Source organism: Anguilla rostrata, chromosome 3 (assembly GCF_018555375.3).
Source record: "Anguilla rostrata isolate EN2019 chromosome 3, ASM1855537v3, whole genome shotgun sequence".
Classification (NCBI taxonomy): Eukaryota; Metazoa; Chordata; class Actinopteri; order Anguilliformes; family Anguillidae; genus Anguilla; species Anguilla rostrata.
The window spans coordinates 5,748,809-5,769,517 of NC_057935.1; the positions used below are offsets into that span (position 1 = coordinate 5,748,809).

The window sequence follows — 20,709 nt, forward strand, 5'->3', positions numbered from 1 at the left end:
TGTTGAGTTGGTTTAGGGCAGCAGTGTAGTACAATGGTTAGGGAACAGGGCGTGTAACCCGATTCTCAGGTGATGCATTGCCCTTGTACTCTTGAGCAAGGCTGTCAACCCAAATGACTTCAGTATGTATCCAACAGTATAAAAGGAAATGGTGCGCACATGTAAAATTGTGCAAAAATTGCACAAATATTGTGTGGTTTTCACTGAGTGTCTGCCTGTGTTCCTGCCTCTGTGTTATTTTTTGCCTGAGAGTTTGCCTGTGTTTCCCTGTGCCTGTTTTTGTCTGCCTGTTTCTGCCCTGCCTCTGTTTGGCTTCTTGTGATTTTTGGATTTTCTGTTTTCTGTTTTTTTTTGTATTTTCGTTTTGTTGTTTTTGGGATTTGCCCTGCGAGGCATTTTTTGGTTTCCTGCGTTTGTTCCTGAGTTTTTGTAATTAAAATCTTTGAGTGAATTTTCCTTTGGGAGTTTTGGGTTTTTTACTCTGCATTTGGGTCCATAACCTCGCCAGTCCTGACAGTATCTCTGGTGATTGCGGGCACAGAGCTTTTATTTTTTCTGTCCAAAGCACTTTGTGCCAAAAACGCCTCTACCACATGTAACTGTTGTGTCCGCAGGTCCATTGCAGTGGTATGTAAGTTTTGTTTTGCATACCCAAACAGTCTACAGGCAGTGCTATTGGAGTCATTAGGCGAACACTGGCTGCCAAATAAATTCACATATCAGACAATCAGCGTCTATAAATGGGATACATTTCTAATACAAAGTGGCTGCATACTGTCATTTAAAGTTTTTTAGCGATATTTTCTCCACATGGAGATGGCATGTAGAGCTATGTCTGCACATGCATACCAGGGCTGGACCTGGCACAACTACTCATATGTGTGCCACTGCTTAGCCAGGAAAAACATCGCTGTGAATATAGGTACTCTCCTGCATGCTTTAGAACAGCTGGACATGCCTTCTAAAGGCAAGGCCTCTTGCTAGCAGAGCCCTCCCTGCACCTTCAGTAACCAAAGCACTTCCTGTATGCACAGCGACAGCTTTCTTGCGTTCTCAGTTACTGATGCTGTGCTGTAAGTTTTAGAACAACTGGGTACATGTTCAGACAGAATGACTCAGTGGCAGATTCCTTCCTGTGTACAGGGACAGAGCATGAACAGACTCTCACATGTTCATGCACTTCCTGCTGAGAAGCCTGTCAGGTGTTCACAGGGGCCGATAATCTAGAGAACCAGGAGAGAGTAATGTCCTCACCCAGACTGGACTTGCAACTGTAAAGTATTTAGTTTTGACAGCATAATATTAAACAATGACCCTAAAATAACAAAAGGGAGGCCTTAAAGGTCACATGGACAGATACCTTTGCCTGATATGCTTCCTGCTCTGAGGTCACTGCGCTGTTTATTGTTTCTGAAAGCTTTTGCACATGGCTCTCTCTTTCATTAACAGAAAAATGTGTTTGTTTGTTTCAGACTGCTCTGTTGTGGTGACAGGAGAGGTTCACTTATTTTCCACTCACAGCCTTATACATTCAGCTCTACACAGACCAGAGCTGCACAGGAAGACTGACCTGCAGCTCCTCCCTCTCTCAGCGCTGAAACCACACTGACGCTCCGATCAAATTTATTCACCTCACACCTCAGACCACCTTTCCATTACAACAGACCATAAGAGACAGAATTAGAAAACAGTGTACTTAACTTTCAAAAGAAAAATACTACTCAAAATCTGTCCCCAAGGTTCCAAATATAGTACATAAATTGCAGGGACAAAATGATCAGTATCGCTCTCTATAATTAAAGTGGCTTTTCACTCTTCTATTTTACATTCATTATCATTGACATGTTTCATGCTGTTGCTTTTTAGTTGTATTATCATGCAGAGCAAGGTCATCATAACCGTCTTTTATAATGTGTGTTGTTCAGAGTTTTACCAATAGGAAGCAGCACAGCATAGTCATTAAATTTTTTCTAAATGTGACATCACGACGATGATAATTTATAACGTCACAATCTAAAACTCTTGATAGTCACACCGTATTGGTCTGATTAAGTTGTTTTAGACATGTTCTTCAGCTTGTGTGCACCGTTCAAATTATTTATATACTGCTTACAATGTTGAATATCATTATACTTAAATGCTCAGTGAAGTGCACATCATTAAAAATATACACTCAATAAGTCATAAAAATACTAAAGTAAAGTGATAGTGTTTTTTCAGCACAAACATCATCAGATGCATTGAAACACAGAGCATCTTGATCATCCCCCTCCTTTTCCTGCCCTGATGGTACATTCCATGGTCATGTGACCAGCTGTGGTGACACGGGACATGAAAGTTCTTGACTCATTTAAGACATGCAGCATTCTTGATATTGAATGTATGCGCTGAGTAAGGTGTGGAGCAGAATGGACTCACAGGAAACTACCCTTGTATCATGGGGGTGTTGACTATGAGGATGTGAGTGTATAGGTGAGGGGGAAGAGAGAGTCGGTGCCTGCATGTGTGCATGTGTGTGTGTGTTACCAAAGAGAGTAGTATCCCAGCAAGTTAAATTCCATTGAGGACTGGGGACAGGGCATTTTCAGTATTAATTATAGACTGTTAATGTTTTTGTTTCCTGTTTATAACCTCTTTCCCTTTGAGAGCATGCTAGAGATCACGCTCTGAGACCTGCTTGCTGGTCTGAGGGGATTTTTGCACAATGCTGGAGGTGCAGCTCTCTCTGTGGCTCAGTCTGACTCTCAGGCCACTGACTCAAAACAAAACCCCTGTGCTCTGCCTTTGTGGTGTCCTCTGCATGCACCCCTTACATACGTCAACCGGGACCTCCCTCTTCCATTCTCTCTCTCTATCATTCTCCTCTGTCACTTCAGTGGGGTCAGAACTACATGTGCTCTTGAGATAATCAGTGATTATACACCATTTCTTTTTGAATGAGAAAACATTTCGAGAACTCAGCTCAAATAGTTGTCAGAAATCTTTAACAAACAGTTTGAAAGCCTTCTAATCATGATCTTTATTGAACAATATTGCCCACTTTCACAAAACCACCAGGTTTGTACAGAAGGGTGTTTAAACATGTCACAATTGTAAACATTTTGATTTCATTCAGGACATGAATTGGTTGCCCAATACTCATCTTAATGTTTATTTTACCATATTAGGCTTTGATGCAGTGTGGTGTATGGCCACTATCAAATGATGAAAAGACAATAAAATAAAAAATGTACTTTGATTCGTCCAGGAACTGAAAAACAACAACAACAAAAAATACTTAAAAAAAAAAGAACAAATCATGAAATAACTGTTTTAAAGACAACTCACCCTGGTTTCAGTGCAGTGCAAAATCACAATGTAAGATCAGGTGTGACATCAGAGTATGAACATTCCAGTGAGCTGCCCAATGTTCTGAACTCATCAGCATAATCAGCCATTCTAAACCTTTGGGTGGCTCTCGTAGTAAAGACAACAGATCTTTTTTTTGTTGTTGTTGTTTTTGACCACTTTTTTTCACGTTTTCAGATGATAGAAGTTGAAAAATATCAAAAATGCATGTGAATGCAGAATCCCGGCCCAATCCACCTACGGGCAGCACTGACTCCTACTCCTGGAATGGGACAGCAGAGATATTCAGCACCATGGACACTGCACACACAGACACACACACAACACACCACACGCAAACACATGCACACACACACACACGCACATGCACATGCATAATACATACAGACACACACACACGAACACCCATGCAACCACATGCAAACACACACACAAATACACACACAGACACACACACACAAACACCCACGCACAAATACACATTTGCACACACACACACACACACAGACATATTAAACCGTAGCACGAATTGAGGTACCGTTTCCAATCTAAAGTTATTCAATAACATTCAACTGAGACTCACATGATTGCACTGTAAATAACAATTGATTTATTATTATTAGTTATACAGATGGTCTTCAGAACTTTTGTCAATATGACTAAGTATCAATGAAAGAAATGGAAATAATGACAACGTTTCTTTTTTGCACTGAGGGTGTTTATCAGCGTATGCTTGCACCACTCTTGTGCACCCAATAATTTGCCTCATTAAACAGCCAATCAAATCTGCCCCTGACATGTGCCCTCCTACTGTTCAGTGAATGAAGAGAAATTATTACCTCAAGTCCTCCTCTTATCTGTACAGTCTGAGTTTTACAGCGCAGAGGACAAACAGGGTCTCAGGCAGAGAAGAGTCTCTAGAGGAGAGTTCAGATACAGTGATGCCGCCACTCTGTGCTGTTCTTGTGCTTTTCAGCAAAGTCTGTAAGTGAATGAATATTATTAACTTATCAGCCAAAATAACTTTACACTAGGACTGTATGGAGGCATTAATACAGAGATTCATATGTTTTTCCCTTATTGTTACCATTGTCAGTTGAAGATGCTTTTTGTTTTTTTCCAGATGGTCTGCTTGGGAAGGATGTTGATCAGCCTTTCGCGCTGGTAGGAGCTCAGCTTGGAGACACTGTGACTTTCCCATGTTTCCATGCTCAAGATGGTGTGTCCTGTGCCAGCTGGTTTAAGCAGCCTCTTGGACAAAAGCCTCGGCTTATAGCACTAACAATGAACCCTAAATCAGGTGCTATATTTTTCAAAGAGTTTAAAGACAGTAAACGCTTCAGTGCTAAAGCAGCGAAGGGGAGCTTTAACCTGACTGTGTCACAAGTAGAGCCGTCTGATTCAGCCACATACTACTGCACTATTACGCTTTTCGAAGAGATCAGCTTTGGAGATGGAGCTACTTTAATGGTGATGGGTAAATATGAACCTCAAGTCCATGTTTTATACTTTTTTTCTTGCTCAGGATTTTTTTAAAGGTGAATTTAAATTTTAAAAAATCCTAAGAAAGCAGATCTTTTTGTTGTATGGTCACTCAAACTCTGCTTTGTGTATTGATGATTTGGATAAGCATTAAGAAATATAGGTATATTAACATTTTTTATTATTGCTGATACTGTATGTTGCAGTATTATTTTTTAAAAGTCTTTTATACAAAGTCACACATAGACATTTTCATGTTGTAGGAATGGGCATATATGAATTAGAATACAGCTAATTGATATTTCTAAGCTAATTGTTATAGTGTTAGTACAAAATAAAATGCTGCATTTGCTTTTCGTATTACAGAAATGGAAAAATGATGATTGAATCCATCCAGGCATATATCCTGATATATAATTTTAGTTATTAAACTGAATTCTTTAGGTTCAGAGTCACTCAGCAGGACAGTAGTGCTGCAGCAGCCTGAGTCTGAGTCAGTGCAGTCTGGAGACTCTGTGACTCTGCAGTGTACATTACACACTGAGACCTGTGCAGGAGAACACGATGTGTACTGGTTCAGACAGGGCTCTGGAGAGTCCCCTCCAGGAATCATGTACACCCATGGAAACAGGAGTGATGAGTGCCAGAGGAGCTCTGGGGCTGTGTCTCCCACACAGAGCTGTGTCTACAACTTCTCCAAGAGGAACCTCAGCCCCTCTGATGCTGGGACTTACTACTGTGCTGTGGCCACCTGTGGGGAGATCCTGTTTGGGAACGGGACCAAGCTGGACTTTGAGAGTAAGCAAAAAAATCAATCCCATAGTAAAAGCATTGTCTCAGTTTTTAAAAGGTTTATGCATTTTTTAGCTTGGTGTTTTTTTGTTAGGCAAGGGCTAAAAGTTGTATTAAGTAATTTCAATCAGTAGAGTATAAAAACATAATCTGACATTGGATTATTTTTTAGCATTTGATCATTTATTTTTATATTGAAAGTTGTTCATTGTTTTCCATCTCTAATTTTTATTCTCTTGCAGATCAGTTCTTTGGACAGGAGTCATTGTCAATGTCTTGTTATGCTTTTATTAATATTCCTCATGCAGGGTGTTATACTAAATATTGCTTTTTTAAATGTCAGGAAATGAAGCCCTTCCTCTTTACTGCTTGGCGGGAGCTTTGGCGTTGAGTGTGATCCTAAATATTGTCCTCGCTCTGAAAAGGAGAAAGAGCTGTGAGAATTACAAAGGTAAGAGACCAGGTTTAACGGTGTGCTATGTGTCAATCTATTTTTATTTACAACATATACACAGTACAATCAAATGTTTGTTAAATCAAATCAGACTAGTATAAAATATGCAAGATCGTAAAAAAAAAAATTCAATATCGTAAAGGGTGCACAGTCAAGAAAAGAATGTGAACTGTGAAAATATGTAGTGTTTTTTGTAAAGTAGGTGGCTTTCAAAAATTGACAACGGTTTTGTCATCTACATGTAAAGCCATTACATGAATAACATGCAGAAATATTCACATGCAGTCCATGTACAGTTTTTTAAAACAACCTCAGATTAATAATGTAACCTAAATTTATTCTGTTGGTGCAGGTGACCATTTCCCACTGCTTTTTGATACATGCACATTATGTACGCAGATCACGTGTAGGAGCAAGCGAAATGTCTCTTGAATTTATAACAATTCAACTACCGATAATTATTCCAATGTTATATATTGGTTGTTTTTTTGTTTTTTTACCAGTTGCCGCTATCCAAATTATAGACAACGTTGCTATGATGTGATAACCCCAAGATTATGGAAAGAAATTGAGCAAAAGGCAATATAATTGAATGCAGAATAAGCAGAATTAACTGGAATCCAAACAAATTAAAATGCTTTTCAAGCAATATGTATTCTCCATTGAAGCCTATCCCGATTCCCTGATGATTATATATATATATATACATATATATGTATATATATCAATACACTGCTCAGATATACTTCTTCTCTGAGCAGCAACTTACGGTCCTACTGTGGTGAACATAATTGACTATATGAAACACTACTACGACCAGAACTGCTACTACTGCTATGAATATTATTGTTAATAGTAACAATAATAGTAAGAAAAAGAAGAACAAGAACAAGAACAAAAAGAAACAGTACAGTACAAAAAGAAAAACAGCTTTCTTATTTGATTGTACACCATTAAAATTCAGAGCATAAACTGAGTAATTAATTTCTTACACTCATCAGTGGCTTATGTACATTTTCCTTTTACTGACACAGGAGCTGCATCAAACAATCAAGAGAGCGGAGAAGACTTAGCGAGCAAACAGGTAAAAATATGAACTAACTAACTTACAAAATAAATAAATAAATTAATTAATTAATAAAGTATATTTCTGTAGTGAACATCCTGGTTAAATGATAATCAGAATGAGGTGTAATTTATTTATTATTTATTTATTTATTTATTTATTTATTTATTTATTTATTTATTTATTTATGTATTTATTTATTATTATTATTATTGTTATTATTTATCTTTATTGTTAAAGCAAATTAAAAGCACTTTTATGTCTTTTATGTCTGTGTGATATGTTGTTTTTATCTGCTGCTGTAACACCCACATTTTCCCACCTGGGGATTAATAAAGTCTATCTTATCTTAATCATATGTGCTATGCTATGTTTTTCCTTTTAGAGTCAAGAGGAAGCAATGAATTACGCTGCTTTGACTTTCACCACCAAGAAACCCAAAGTGAGGAGGAACAAGAGGGAAGTGGAGAGAGAAACGGTTTACTCAGATATGAGATTTAGAGACCGCGAGTGAAGCTTTCCATAAAGATTCATCTTCAGCACAAGAACGATCAAAATGTTCCCTCGCCGAAATTGGTGAACATCATACAATTTGGCTGTAAATGATATAACACTTATAGGATTTGCCTAGAGCTGTGCTTGTTCTTAAATTCGGCCATTTTTCAAATACACAAAATAAAAATTTGTACACTGTCTGACAGTGTCTGATAAATGGTCCTCGAAGTTGTTGAGTCGGTTTAGGGCAGCAGTGTAGTACAATGGTTAGGGAACAGGGCGTGTAACCCGATTCTCAGGTGAAGCATTGCCCTTGTACTCTTGAGCAAGGCTGTCAACCCAGATGACTTCAGTATGTATCCAACAGTATAAAAGGAAACGGTGCGCACATGTAAAATTGCGCAAAAATTGCACAAATATTGTGTGGTTTTCACTGAGTGTCTGCCTGTGTTCCTGCCTCTGTGTTATTTTTTGCCTGAGAGCTTGCCCGTGTTTCCCTGTGCCTGTTTTTGTCTGCCTGTTTCTGCCCTGCCTCTGTTTGGCTTCGTCTGATTTTTGTATTTTCTGTTTTCTGTTTTTTTTTGTATTTTCGTTTTGTTCTTTTTGCGATTCGCCCTGCGAGGCATTTTTTGGTTTCCTGCGTTTGTTCCTGAGTTTTTGTAATTAAAATCTTTGAGTGAATTTTCCTTTGGGAGTTTTGGGTTTTTTACTCTGCATTTGGGTCCATAACCTTGCCAGTCCTGGCAGTATCCTGGCAAGAGCTTTTATTTTATCTGTCCAAAGCACTTTGTGCCAAAAACGCCTCTGGCACATATAACTGTTGTGTCCGCAGGTCCATTGCAGTGGTATGTAAGTTTGCATACCCAAACAGTCTACAGGCAGTGCTAGTGGAGTCATTAGGCTAAGACTCGCTGCCAAATAACTCCATATACCAGACAATCAGCGTCTATAAATGGGCTACATTTCTAATACAAAGTGGCTGAATACTGTCATTTAAAGTTTTTTAGCGATATTTTCTCCACATGGAGATGGCATGTAGAGCTATGTCTGCACCTGCATACCAGGGCTGGACCTGGCACAACTACTCATATGTGTCTGCCACTGCTTAGCCAGGAAAAACATCGCTGTGAATATAGGTACTCTCCTGCATGCTTTATAACAGCTGGACATGCTTTCTAAAGGCAAGGCCTCTTGCTAGCAGAGGCCTCCCTGTACCTTCAGTAACAAAAACACTTCCTGTATGCACAGCGACAGCTTTCTTGTGTTCTCAGTTACTGATGCTGTGCTATACGTTTTAGAACAACTGGGCACATGTTCAGACAGAATGACTCAGTGGCAGATTCCTTCCTGTGTACAGGGACAGAGCATGAACAGACTCTCACGTGTTCATGCACTTCCTGCTGAGATGCCTGTCAGGTGTTCACAGGGGCCGATAATCTAGAGAACCAGGAGAGAGTAATGCCCTTACCCAGACTGGACTTGCAACTGTAAAGTATTTAGTTTTGACAGCATAATATTAAACAATGACCCTAAAATAACAAAAGGGTAGGGGTTAAATGTCACATGGACAGATACCTTTGCCTGATATGCTTCCTGCTCTGAGGTCACTGCGCTGCTTCTTGTTTCTGAAAGCTTTTGCACACGGCTCTCTTTTTCATTACCAGTAAAATGTGTTTGTCTGTTTCAGACTGCTCTGTTGTGGTGACAGGGGAGGTCCAGTTATTTTCCACTAACAGCCTTTTATATTCAACTCTACACAGACCAGAGCTGCACAGGAAGCCTGACCTGCAGCTCCTCCCTCTCTCGCTGAAACCACACTGACGCTCCAAACACATTTATTCACCTCATACCTCAGACCACCTTTTCATTGCAACAGACCAGAAGAGATAGCATTAGAAAACAGTGTACTTAACTATCAAAAGAATAAAACTACTCTTAATCTGTCCTCATGGTTCCAAATACAGCACATAAATTGCCAGGACAAAATGATCAGTATCACTCTCTATAATTAAAGAGGCTTTTCACTTTTCTATTTTACATTCATTATCATTGACATGTTTTATTCTGTTGCTTTTAAGTTGCGTTATAATGCAGAGCAAGGTCATCAAAACCATCTTTTATGATGTGTGCAGTTCAGAGTTTTACCAGTAGGGAGCAGCACAGAATAGTCATTAAATTATTTATAAACGTGATATTACGATGATGATAATTTATGACGTCACGATTTAAAACTCTTGATAGTCACACCGTATTGGTCTGATTATGTTGTTTTAGACATGTCTCTCATCATGTGCGCACCCTTCAAATTTTTTATATACTGCTTACAATGTTGAATATCATTATACGTGAAATGCTCAGTGAAGTGCACAACATTAAAAGATTTAAATATACGCTCAATAAGTCATAAAAAATATATACTCAATAAGTCATTCCCCTCCTTTTCTTGCCCTGATGGTATATTCCATGGTCATGTGACCAGCTGTGGTGACACGGGACATGAAAGTGTTCTTGATTCATTCAGGACAAGCAACATTCTTCATAAACGTATGTGCTGAGTAAGGTGTGAAGCAGAATGGATTTACATGAAACCATCCTTGTATCATGGGGGTTTGACTATGAGGATGTGAGTGTATACAGTAGGCAAGGGGTAAGAGAGAGTGCGTGCCTGCGTCTGTGTGTGTGTGTGTGTGTGTATGCGTGTGTGTTTGTTTGTTTATTTAGATCCCCACTAGCTACTGTATTATGCTACGGTATGTGTGTGACCAATGAGAGTAAATTCCAGCAAATTAAGTTCCATTGGGTACTGGGGACAGGGGACAAGGGGCAGGTCATTTTCAGTATTAATTATAGTCCGGTACTGTTTTTGTTTCCTGTTTATAACCTCTTTCCCTTTGAGAGCGCGCTAGAGACCACGCTCTGAGACCTGCTGGCTGGTCTGAGGGGGGTTTTTGCACAATGCTGGAGGTGCTGCTCCTTCTCTGTGGCTCAGTCTGACTCTCAGGCCACTGACTCAAAACAAAACCCCTGTGCTCTGCCTTTGTGGTTTCCTCTGCATGCACCCCTTTCATTTGTTACCTGGCACCTCCCCTCTCTGTCTGCCTGACTCTCTCTCTCTCTCTCTCTCTCCGATCTCCTGTGGTACTTCAGAGGGATCTGAACTATCTGTGCTCTCTTGAGATTACATGCAATGCATTTATGAAGAATAATACATTTTTCAGCACTTAGATCAAGGAGCTGCCACAAATCTTTCACAAGTAGTTTGAGGATGACTAATCATTGTCTTTTGTCGGCCAATGTATTGCCTTTCGCTGAGCTCAAACCAGCCTTTGACATTATAGGAGATACCCGTTGGTATAAGAGGGAGTTTTAAACTTGTCCTAATGTAAACATTTTGATTTGGCAAATGGTAAATGGACTGTATTTATATAGCGCTTTTATCCAAAGAGCTTTACAACTGATGCCTCTCATTCACCCACACACACACACTCACACACCAACAGTGAAAGGCTGCCATTCAAGGTACCAATCAGCTCGTTGGGAGCAATTTGTGCTTAGGTGTCTTGCTCAGGGACATTTCGACACGCCCATGGCAGGGGATCAAACCGGCAACCTTCTGACTGCCAGACAACCGATCTTACCTCCTGAGCTATGTCGCCCAATTTGTCGCCGATTTAATCCCTGATTAGTTTCCAAAGATACTTTTTAATCATTCCTTTACCCTTATAGGCCCTGTGATGCAGTGCTGAGGGTGGCAATCATTTGGTGAACAGACAAAATGAAGTCAAAATTATGCATTGCCTTTCGTTAGCCCAGGAACTGAAAAACAACTGAAAATACTTCATATAAAAAATTAAAAAAAAAAAAAAACAGAATGAGTAAACTGGAACCAACAATCCTGCACAGGTCAAAAAGTCAAAAGTCCACAACAAACAAACTGTCCAACCTAACCTTTCACAAGAAAAGAGAATGAATCCTTACACCTGTGAGCAAGGCCCTTTCATAAGGCCCAGTGATCAGGCAATGGGGAGCAGCTGGCCTAATTACAATGAGCCACACCTGCCCCCCTGCCTGTGAGAAGGGCCGGTGCTGTCCATGGACCTGCAGCTCTCCCAGGTTGCTGGAATACCTGGGTGCTGAAAGAACAGTGCAAGTCCACTATTCCTGGCTCCACAACACTCATTTTAGAGAATTAACCTTACGATGTTTCCAAATATTGTATTCATTTGTTCATTTATTTAATTTCTGTTCTTGGTTTAGATGCCACTATGTTCATATAATTGGTGCTTCACTGAGACAAGTACAGTAGAGTTAAAACAGGAAGTTCCGTTAATGAGGTCATTGTGATGTCATTGAGTGGCATCATTTGCATCTCAGCACCAAGCCAGGCAGTGGACAAGGCTACGAATGCAGATAATAGAGTCATTGTAAATTAGTGAATGATTTTTTAATATCTTGTGTATTGCGCTTGTTCATTTCAGTATTGGGAATTTTATTTATCGTAGCACATGTAAAATCAGTTTAACCAAATATTTACTATGGTGCGAGGACCCAAATCCCACCCCTGTCCACCAGTGCTGACTCCTGCTGTCCCATTCTACTGCAGGGAAATTCAGCACCATGGACAGCATTGCCAGGACCAGGAGAAACTTCAACAACCTGCTCCTCACTGAAACTTGGACAGCACCAGGATCAGTTCGTCAACAGAGTACCTATTTTACATGACGTGATGAGATCTGTGCACGTGTTTCCATGCTGGCAGGTACTATGTCAAGACAAAATTAGTGAAAATGAATGGTGCACCTGCACTGCAGCATCACACTTAAACCTTCTGACTTGAGAACACAATTCAACCAATAAGGCATTGATTGGTATATTTAGAAAACGTAAAAGTCTGTCAGTAGCCTAAGTGTGACTTGACGTAAGCGATTAATGTGTCAGAATAAGTGCCTACTCCATTGTTGCTGCAAAACATTGTTAAAACAGGTCAGAAACACATTATTGCTTTCGTCAGAATAATTTATCATTATGATAAATTTGGCTTTTGTACTTTATAGTGAAACAACTTTAAGAAGTGACAGCGGACAGTGGTTGCTTTCTTGATATGCTTCTGTGCTGATACCATCCCTATATTAGCTGGTATTAGGCCTACGTTTTCCAAATACTAATGTTGCCTTCAAATCACAGAGCTTTAGCATTCATCTGCAACACGGCATGACATCAAGTACAATGCAGAATGGCGGAAGCTGTCTTTATAAGGAAGAATTACACTCTGCTGCCCCCTACTGTCCAAACCCTGCAAGCATTTACCTCTGGCCAGTAGAACCTCGTCCGTGGAGGCAAATGCATCAAATGGAACCTGTAACTGTTCCGTTTCAGCACAAATTTAGGCTAGCCTACTGAAAATACCCTTGATCAAAAGAACAAGTAAATTTGGAAAAAGTATATTGGCCATTTTTGTGGTGAAAATTTTCTGATTCTGAATGTGAAAATATATTTGTATTTTATAATTTTTTCTCATGATTTGAATTAATGGCTTCCTGGTTGGTCTCTAAGTAGGGGCAGGAAAATATCAGACAGTAGGCTATTGAGTTGAAGAAAATCAATGTAGGTTCTGGCTTCACCAGGATATGGCAGTTTGTGGTTTAAGAACTCACTAGCCTCTGAGGCAGAGACACTGGTATGGCTTCCACCCCTCACCACAACTCTCTGTGAATGCTTCTGCCACCGCTTCTCCCCTTTATCCTTTTGTTATTAAAGAGAAGTATGGCTGCTTTTCCCACCACAACTACCTCTCGCCTTGTCTGTACCATGCCTTCAAAGTCCTGCACTGCACGACACACATAAACACACACGCACGCACACACACACACACACACACACACACACACACACAAACACACACACACACACACACACACACACACACACACACACACACACACACACACACCAACATACTCACGCACATATACACATATGCACACATACACACACACACACACATGCACCACCATGCATACACACATATGCGCGGACACACACACACACAGACACACACATGCACCCATATAAATATACACCCGCACACACACACTCACACACACACATGCAAAATGCAGATATGCACACACACACACACACATATTAAACTATAATACGAACTGCGGTGCCAAAGTGAAGTTATTCTGAAAGTAAACTATTTCAAACTTTATGAAGACTTCCACATGATTGCACTAATAAAATAACAACTGGATTATTATTATTATTTGACCTTTATTAAGCAGGATGGCCAGTTCAGAACAAATTCTCATGTACAATGATGACCTGAAAAGGTCATCACACATGAAAGAAAAATGGAAATAACGACACCAGTCTTCTTTTGTCGCACTGAGAGTGTTTATTAGCGGATGCTTGCGCAACTGTTGTGCACCCAACAATTTGCCTCATTAAACAGCCAATCAAATCTGCCCCTGACATGTGCCCTCCTACTGTTCAGTGAATGAAGAGAAATTATTATCTCAAGCCCTCCTTTTATCTGTACAGTTTGAGTTTTACAGTGCAGAGGACAAACAGGGTCTCAGGCAGAGGAGAGTCTCCAGAAGAGGAGAATTCAGATACAGTGATGCCACCACTCTGTGCTGTTCTTGTGCTTTTCAGCAAAGTCTGTAAGTGTATAATTATTATTAACTTATCAGTCAAAACAAGTCTGCTCAAGGACAGTATGGAGACATTTATACAGAGATGAATGTTTTCCCCTTATGTTCCCATTGTCAGTTGAAGATGCTTGCTGTTTTTTTTCCAGATGGTCTGCTTGGGAAGAACATAGTTCAGCCTGATGTGCTGATGACAGCTCAGCTTGGAGACACTGTGACTCTCCCATGTTTCCATGCTAAAGATGATGTGCACTGGTACGGCTGGTTAAAACAACCTCTTGGACAGAAGCCTGAGCAATTAGCGAAGATATTGAATTCTGAACCTAAAGTTATATTTTTAAATGAGTTTAAAAACAGTAAACGCCTCAGTGCTAAAGCAGCAAACGGGAGCTTTAACCTGACTGTGTCACAAGTAGAGCCCTCGGATTCCGCCACATACTACTGCACTCTTATGCTCTTCAACGAAATCAGCTTTGGAAATGGAACTACTTTAATGGTGACGGGTAAATATGAACTTTAGTCCATGTTATATTTTTTAAAAAGTTTTAAAAGTGTATTTAAATTAGCTGAAGAAAGCAGATATTTATTTAGAAGGGTCAGTCAAGCTCTGCTTTGTGTGTGCTTGTTTTGGTTAAGTGTTGAACAATCGAGATATATATAACTATACTTTGTTAGTACTTATGACACTGCATGTTCAGTCAAACAGGCTAAATTTGCATTGTTATTGATAGAAAGTCACAAATCAATTATCACAAATCTCATTATATATGGGCAAATAAGACTAATTGATATTACACATACACAACTATCATCAATGCAGTTTGGGAACCAATGAAAAAAATTAGATTGAAGTCATGTTTGTAAAGAATACATGCTTGCATGCATTTGTGAATCACTGGTACAACAAAAATAATATTTGAATTCAAGTATACATGTAGTTATACTTTTAATTGTTAAACTGAATTCTTCAGATTCAGAGTCATACAGCAGGACAGTAGTACTGCAGCAGCCCGAGTCTGAGTCAGTGCAGTCAGGAGACTCTGTGACTCTGCAGTGTACAGTACACACTGAGACCTGTGCAGGAGAACACAGTGTGTACTGGTTCAGACAGGGCTCAGGAGAGTCCCCTCCAGGAATCATTTACACCCATGGAAACAGGAGTGATGAGTGCCAGAGGAGCTCTGGGGCTGTGTCTCCCACACAGAACTGTGTCTACAACTTCCCCAAGAGGAACCTCAGCCCCTCTGATGCTGGGACTTACTACTGTGCTGTGGCCATCTGTGGGGAGATCCTGTTTGGGAATGGAACCAAGCTGGATGTTGAGGGTAAGCTTCTTTAAGTATATATTGAAGCTATTTAAAAAAAGTACATATGCATACAGCAATGCTATTTCCCACTGAACTGTACAGAACTGTATGATATCAAGATTTCTTTTCACATGCCGTTTTAATGTCAGTAACAATGCAATGACAATAAAAACCCAAAAACCTTTCTGTGCTCTCAGCTTTACTTTCTCACATTAAAAAAATGGCGCGGTGTTTTCTCAGGGGTCGTGAGCTTCTTTGCCTGGCTGTCCATCCTGAGGACCGGCGTTCTCGTTTTCGCTGTGCCGATATTTTTTGTCGTCTGCCGAGGACAAGCTGAGTGCAGAACGTCGGCTGCTGCATTCGTGCTTACACAGGGCACAGCTGCAAGCGGATGATCTTGTTTTTGGTGCATACTGCATTTTATCTGTTTTAACGCACGGGTAATAAAGTCGGGTCAGGCTGTCTGCTGTTTTCGTTTCCACCGTTTGCCTTGTGCACCTCTGCGCAGTAACAGTTACTGTGTTAAATCAATTCCAATGCTGATGGAGTAATATTGACCCTATTTGGACTCATTTACACAGCTTTACATAATAATAATAATAATAATAATAATAATAATAATAATAATAATAATAATAATAATAATACATTGTTGTTGTTGTTGCTGTTATTATTAATTAATTCTCTTTTTTTCCCCTTTGCAAATCATAATCTGAAGCAATACATACTGTAATCGCTTCTTGTGTAATGTCTATCACCATATACTTATACTGGAGAATATTCATTGTTTCAACTCCTTCATTCAAAAACTTGCAAAATAAATCATTAGTTTGAAGAAAATGCATTGATTTGGCTTCATGAGTAAAAATAAAAATAAATGAACTCCAAGGAATAAGACTTCCCTCAGCGTACATGACAACAAGCGGCTGATTGCCCAGTTATGAGGGTGTTCGGCATTCTGGATTTTGAAATTAATCTGAAAAAATGATAATACCATTCGAAGCAGTAGCAGTAAAAAGCAAAACTGCAAATATGCAATCCTCAAAGACAAATATGTCCCCAAAAGCATTTCATCTCTGATATTGGAACCATACTTTGTTTCATCTCAAATGTTGATTTTTGTTCTGGCACCAGGGGTTTCCATTCCAAAAATCAACTGTAAGCAGAATGAAATTGTATTTTGTTTAGCCTGTTTGTTTGACGAAGCCTTTTCCAAAGTTTCTGTTTTAATGATTATTTATTAATGAATATTTCTGTTATAACGGTTATGATGGGTTTAAGATGCCATAAAACATATTCCCCTGAGACCTTGCAGAAATTTTTTTCTATTAATATTTATTTAACATTTTTTAATGCCCCTAGTGTAGGATTCAGCATGCTGTAATGTATGTTTTTGACTAGAAACTTACAATATATTTCCTACGGGGGACCAGAAACTTACTGTATGTCCCCCACAGGGAACAAAATTTGGGACAAAAATGAATTGCTTAGGAGCTCTTATATCCTCGTACAATAGGTCTTAGGAGGATATAAGACTTTCTAAATGTTCAAGGGGGGGAGGGGGAATGAAACATTATGCAGGTAGAACAAAATTTGTCTGCCACATTTTTTTGTAATGTAACTTCGAACCTTTTGTAGACAGTAGCTTGTGACGCATCCACGCCTGCCTCCTGAAGAGTTTTTCTGATATATCGGTCAGGTGCTTGGGGGTTTTTCTTCATTACAATCAACCTGGCCCTTTGCAATTATTGCTTCTGATGATGTTCCAGACATTTGATTTTGGTAAGCCAAAGGTTTGCCTATGTCTCTGGCTGGTTCATCTTATTTATCAGCCTCATAATGACTTCTATCAGTTTTCACTGGCACGACGCTGGTCGTCATGTTGACAGACAGCAATAACAGACAATAAAAAGCCTAGATGCTGAAAGTTCTATTATACCTGCACTAAGAAAGAAATTTAACACACCGATCCAATCAGAAACACCTGTGCAGCCATTTGTCCCAAATGTTATGGTGCCCTGAAAAGTGATGTATTTTCTACACGGTGTACGCAAAATGTATAAAACATATCCATTAATTAAAGGCTTTATACTGCATGCGAATTGTTTCCCCACTCATTTATTCTTTAATAAATCCATCCATCCATCCATCCATTATCTATACCCTCTTATCCTGGGCAGGGTCGCGGGGGGGTGCTGGAGCCTATCCCAGCATATTTGATTTGCAACGCCTTGTTTGACAGTTTGATCCAAGTTTCATGAACCTACGCAGTATTTAATTTACCAGAGGAATACTTGAACACAGTTTATTCTTGGACACATTGGTTAATTCCGTTTATGCAAAAATGACTATATTTTAGTTACTTTTATCTTTATTGGTTTTTATTGACTTAATCGGCCGAAATTTAAATATTCATCTGTGACACTTTGGCCATATTGTTTTACCATTTTCGAACAAAACTCTGTGGTTGACACACACACACACACACACACACACACACACACACATACTCCTTCCCCTCACCCATGCACTCACACCCACAAACTGTCAAAACCCCCATGGTTTAAGGATTGTTTCATTTTCATCCATTCTGTTCCATACCTTACTCAGCAAATACATTCATTCGGACTGCAGGGCCTGAATGAGTCAAGAGCTATTTCATGTCCCATGACACTACTGCTGGTCACACAATCATGGAATCTATCATCAGGGTGGGAAAGGAGGGAAATGATCCAGATGCTGTGTGTTACAATGCATCTGATGATGTTTTTCTGCTGAGAACTTATTCAGTGTATATTCAAACCTTTTCTATAATATGCACTTAGAGCATTTTGCACTCAATGTTTTCCAACATTGCAAGCAGTATGTCAAAAAAAAAGCATCAAAGCATATGTATCAAAGCATATTTTTATGTCCAAATCAACACAGTCAGGCCAATCTTAAAAATATCGGATCGCAATGTTATAAATTACCATCATAATGTCGCATTTGTAAATGTAATTACTATTCTGTGCTGCACCCTACTGGTAAAACTCTGAACTACACACATTATCTTGTGAAACGTGAATGATAATGAATGTAAAATAGAAAAGTGAATAGTCCTTTTTAATTACAGAGAGCAATACTGACCTTTTTTCACTACAATGTATGTGCTGTATTTGGAACTGTAGGGACACATTTTTTGTATTTTTCTGTTGAAATGAAAGCGCACTGGTTTCTATGCCACTCTTGTCTGGTCTGTTGTAATGGAAAGGTGGTCTGAGGTGTGAAGCAAGTGAATTTGATTGAAGCGTCAGTGTGGTTTCAGCGCTGAGAGAGGGAGGAGCTGCAGGTCAGTCTTCCTGTGTAGCTCTTGTTTGTGTAGAGCTGAATGTATAAGGCTGTGAGTGGAAAATAACTGGACCTCACCTGTCACCACAACAGAGCAGTCTGAAACAAACAAACACATTTTGCTGGTAGTGAAAGAGAGAGCCGTGTGCAAAAGCTTTCAGAAACAATAAGCAGCGCAGTGACCTCAGAGCAGAACATATCAGCCGTATTTGAGTTATGTGTCATGAAAGTGGTCGGCAGAATTGACCTCATTAAGAGTGAATATAACTCACTCAAATCCACATGCAACTCTGATTCTTTAATCGGATCCGATGCATACGTTGAGTCAAGATCCCTCCCACGGGATAAATGAGTCTCCACTTCCGACCTTAGCTAATGTGAGCTTTGGTGCAAAATACCGTGCATCACCCAGAGGTGCTGCACATGTGGCGAGGTAGACCATCATCATAAGCATTTCTATGCTATATAGTGAATTCATTCATTCATTCATTCATTCATCTCATCTACATTCATCATCCATCTGTATAACTCACATCACAGGCATTACCTCCACCTTTGCCAGAGTGACTGACCGTTTTCCTCTGCACACCGGTTTCATTTCGTGAGTAGTCAGCTAGACACATACTGAAGTCATTCGTTACAGCCTTGCTAAGTAAAGGCAATGCATCACTGAGGATCTTATCACACTGTTCAACCATTACACTGCAAATGACTGCCCTAGACCGAGCTAGATTTAGCAACAATGAGCACATTCAACGTCGCCAATTGGCGCAGGGTGACAATTTTACAGTTTCACGTTTCTTTTAAAATAAAATAAAATAACCGAACATTGACAACACAGCCTTAGTACAAGAAGTAAAATGCCAAGTCTATCAGAAAGCACATGGTGTGATGGTCACCGATGCTAGTGAGGAAATGTTCGATGACCGGTGATCATTCTTGAGATAAAGACGAATTTTTATCGAAAGCTTCACTCGCGATCTCTAAATCTCATATCTGAGTAAACCGTGTCTTTCTCCACTTCCCTCTTGTTCCTCCTCACTTTGGGTTTCTTGTTGGTGAAAGTCAAAGCAGCGTAATTCATTGATTCCTCTTGACACTAAAAGAAAAAGCGTCACACACCACATATGATTATGCCTCATTCTGATTATTTTTTATGAGAATATTCACCACAGAAATGGACTGTTACTTAGCTAGTAAGTTAGTTATCTTATACTTTTTTTTCACAACATAGTATTTGTACCTGTCCACTCGACAAGTCTTCTCTGGGCACTTGATTATTTGATGCAGCCCCTGTTTGAATAAAATAAAAATGTAAACCACAGGTGATTGGCTGACAATAATTATGCAGTAATTTTGAATGGTGTTCATTATTCATTTAGACATTATACATTTAGCTCAGGACTGTAAGTTTCTACTTGAAGGAAAAGTATATCTGAGAAGTATATTTATTATATAACCACCTGGGAATGAGGGTTGGGTGCTGTGGAGATTACATTGTTTTACAAATATTTTAATTTGTTTGGAGGCCAGACAACTCTGCTTACTCTGCAGTTTCTCTGTAAATGCTTTTTACTGGCCTTTTTCTCATGAGCAATTTAATTTTCATGACCGAGGGTTTGTCACATCACGGCTGTACTGTCTATAATTTAGTTAGTGCTCGCTGGACATGAAACACAAAAACCTAAGAACTAGAACTGTATAATATTGGGGTCAATATCAGAAGCTGACGTTTGAGAAATTGCTTTTACACGTAATGTGTGTACATAAGTTGCACATATC

At 39.5% G+C, this 20,709-nt stretch overlaps 2 protein-coding genes across 3 annotated transcripts in view; both read left to right on the plus strand.

The window, feature by feature from the left end:
* Window positions 1-8,323, plus strand: part of LOC135249701 (uncharacterized) — a 139,787-nt gene extending 131,464 nt beyond the window's left edge. The window contains exon 10 of the mRNA XM_064325219.1: window positions 7,528-8,323. Within this exon, the coding sequence (XP_064181289.1) occupies window positions 7,528-7,656 (129 nt within the window). The 3' untranslated portion in view covers window positions 7,657-8,323. The remainder of the gene's footprint in view (window positions 1-7,527) is intronic.
* Window positions 8,324-10,163: 1,840 nt separating this feature from the next.
* On the plus strand, window positions 10,164-17,487 carry LOC135249958 (immunoglobulin superfamily member 3-like). Of its 2 annotated transcripts, none has more exons than XM_064325695.1 (5): window positions 10,164-10,284; window positions 12,241-14,302; window positions 14,440-14,793; window positions 15,262-15,615; window positions 15,838-17,487. In XM_064325695.1, the coding sequence occupies exons 2-5, from the start codon at window positions 14,137-14,139 to the stop codon at window positions 15,990-15,992; spliced, it is 1,029 nt and encodes a 342-aa protein (XP_064181765.1). In that variant the 5' UTR covers window positions 10,164-10,284; window positions 12,241-14,136; the 3' UTR covers window positions 15,993-17,487. The 2 variants fall into 2 exon arrangements, with proteins under 2 accessions (XP_064181765.1, XP_064181767.1); XM_064325697.1 differs by having other exon boundaries at window positions 10,164-10,260.
* The last annotated feature ends 3,222 nt before the right edge of the window (window positions 17,488-20,709 follow it).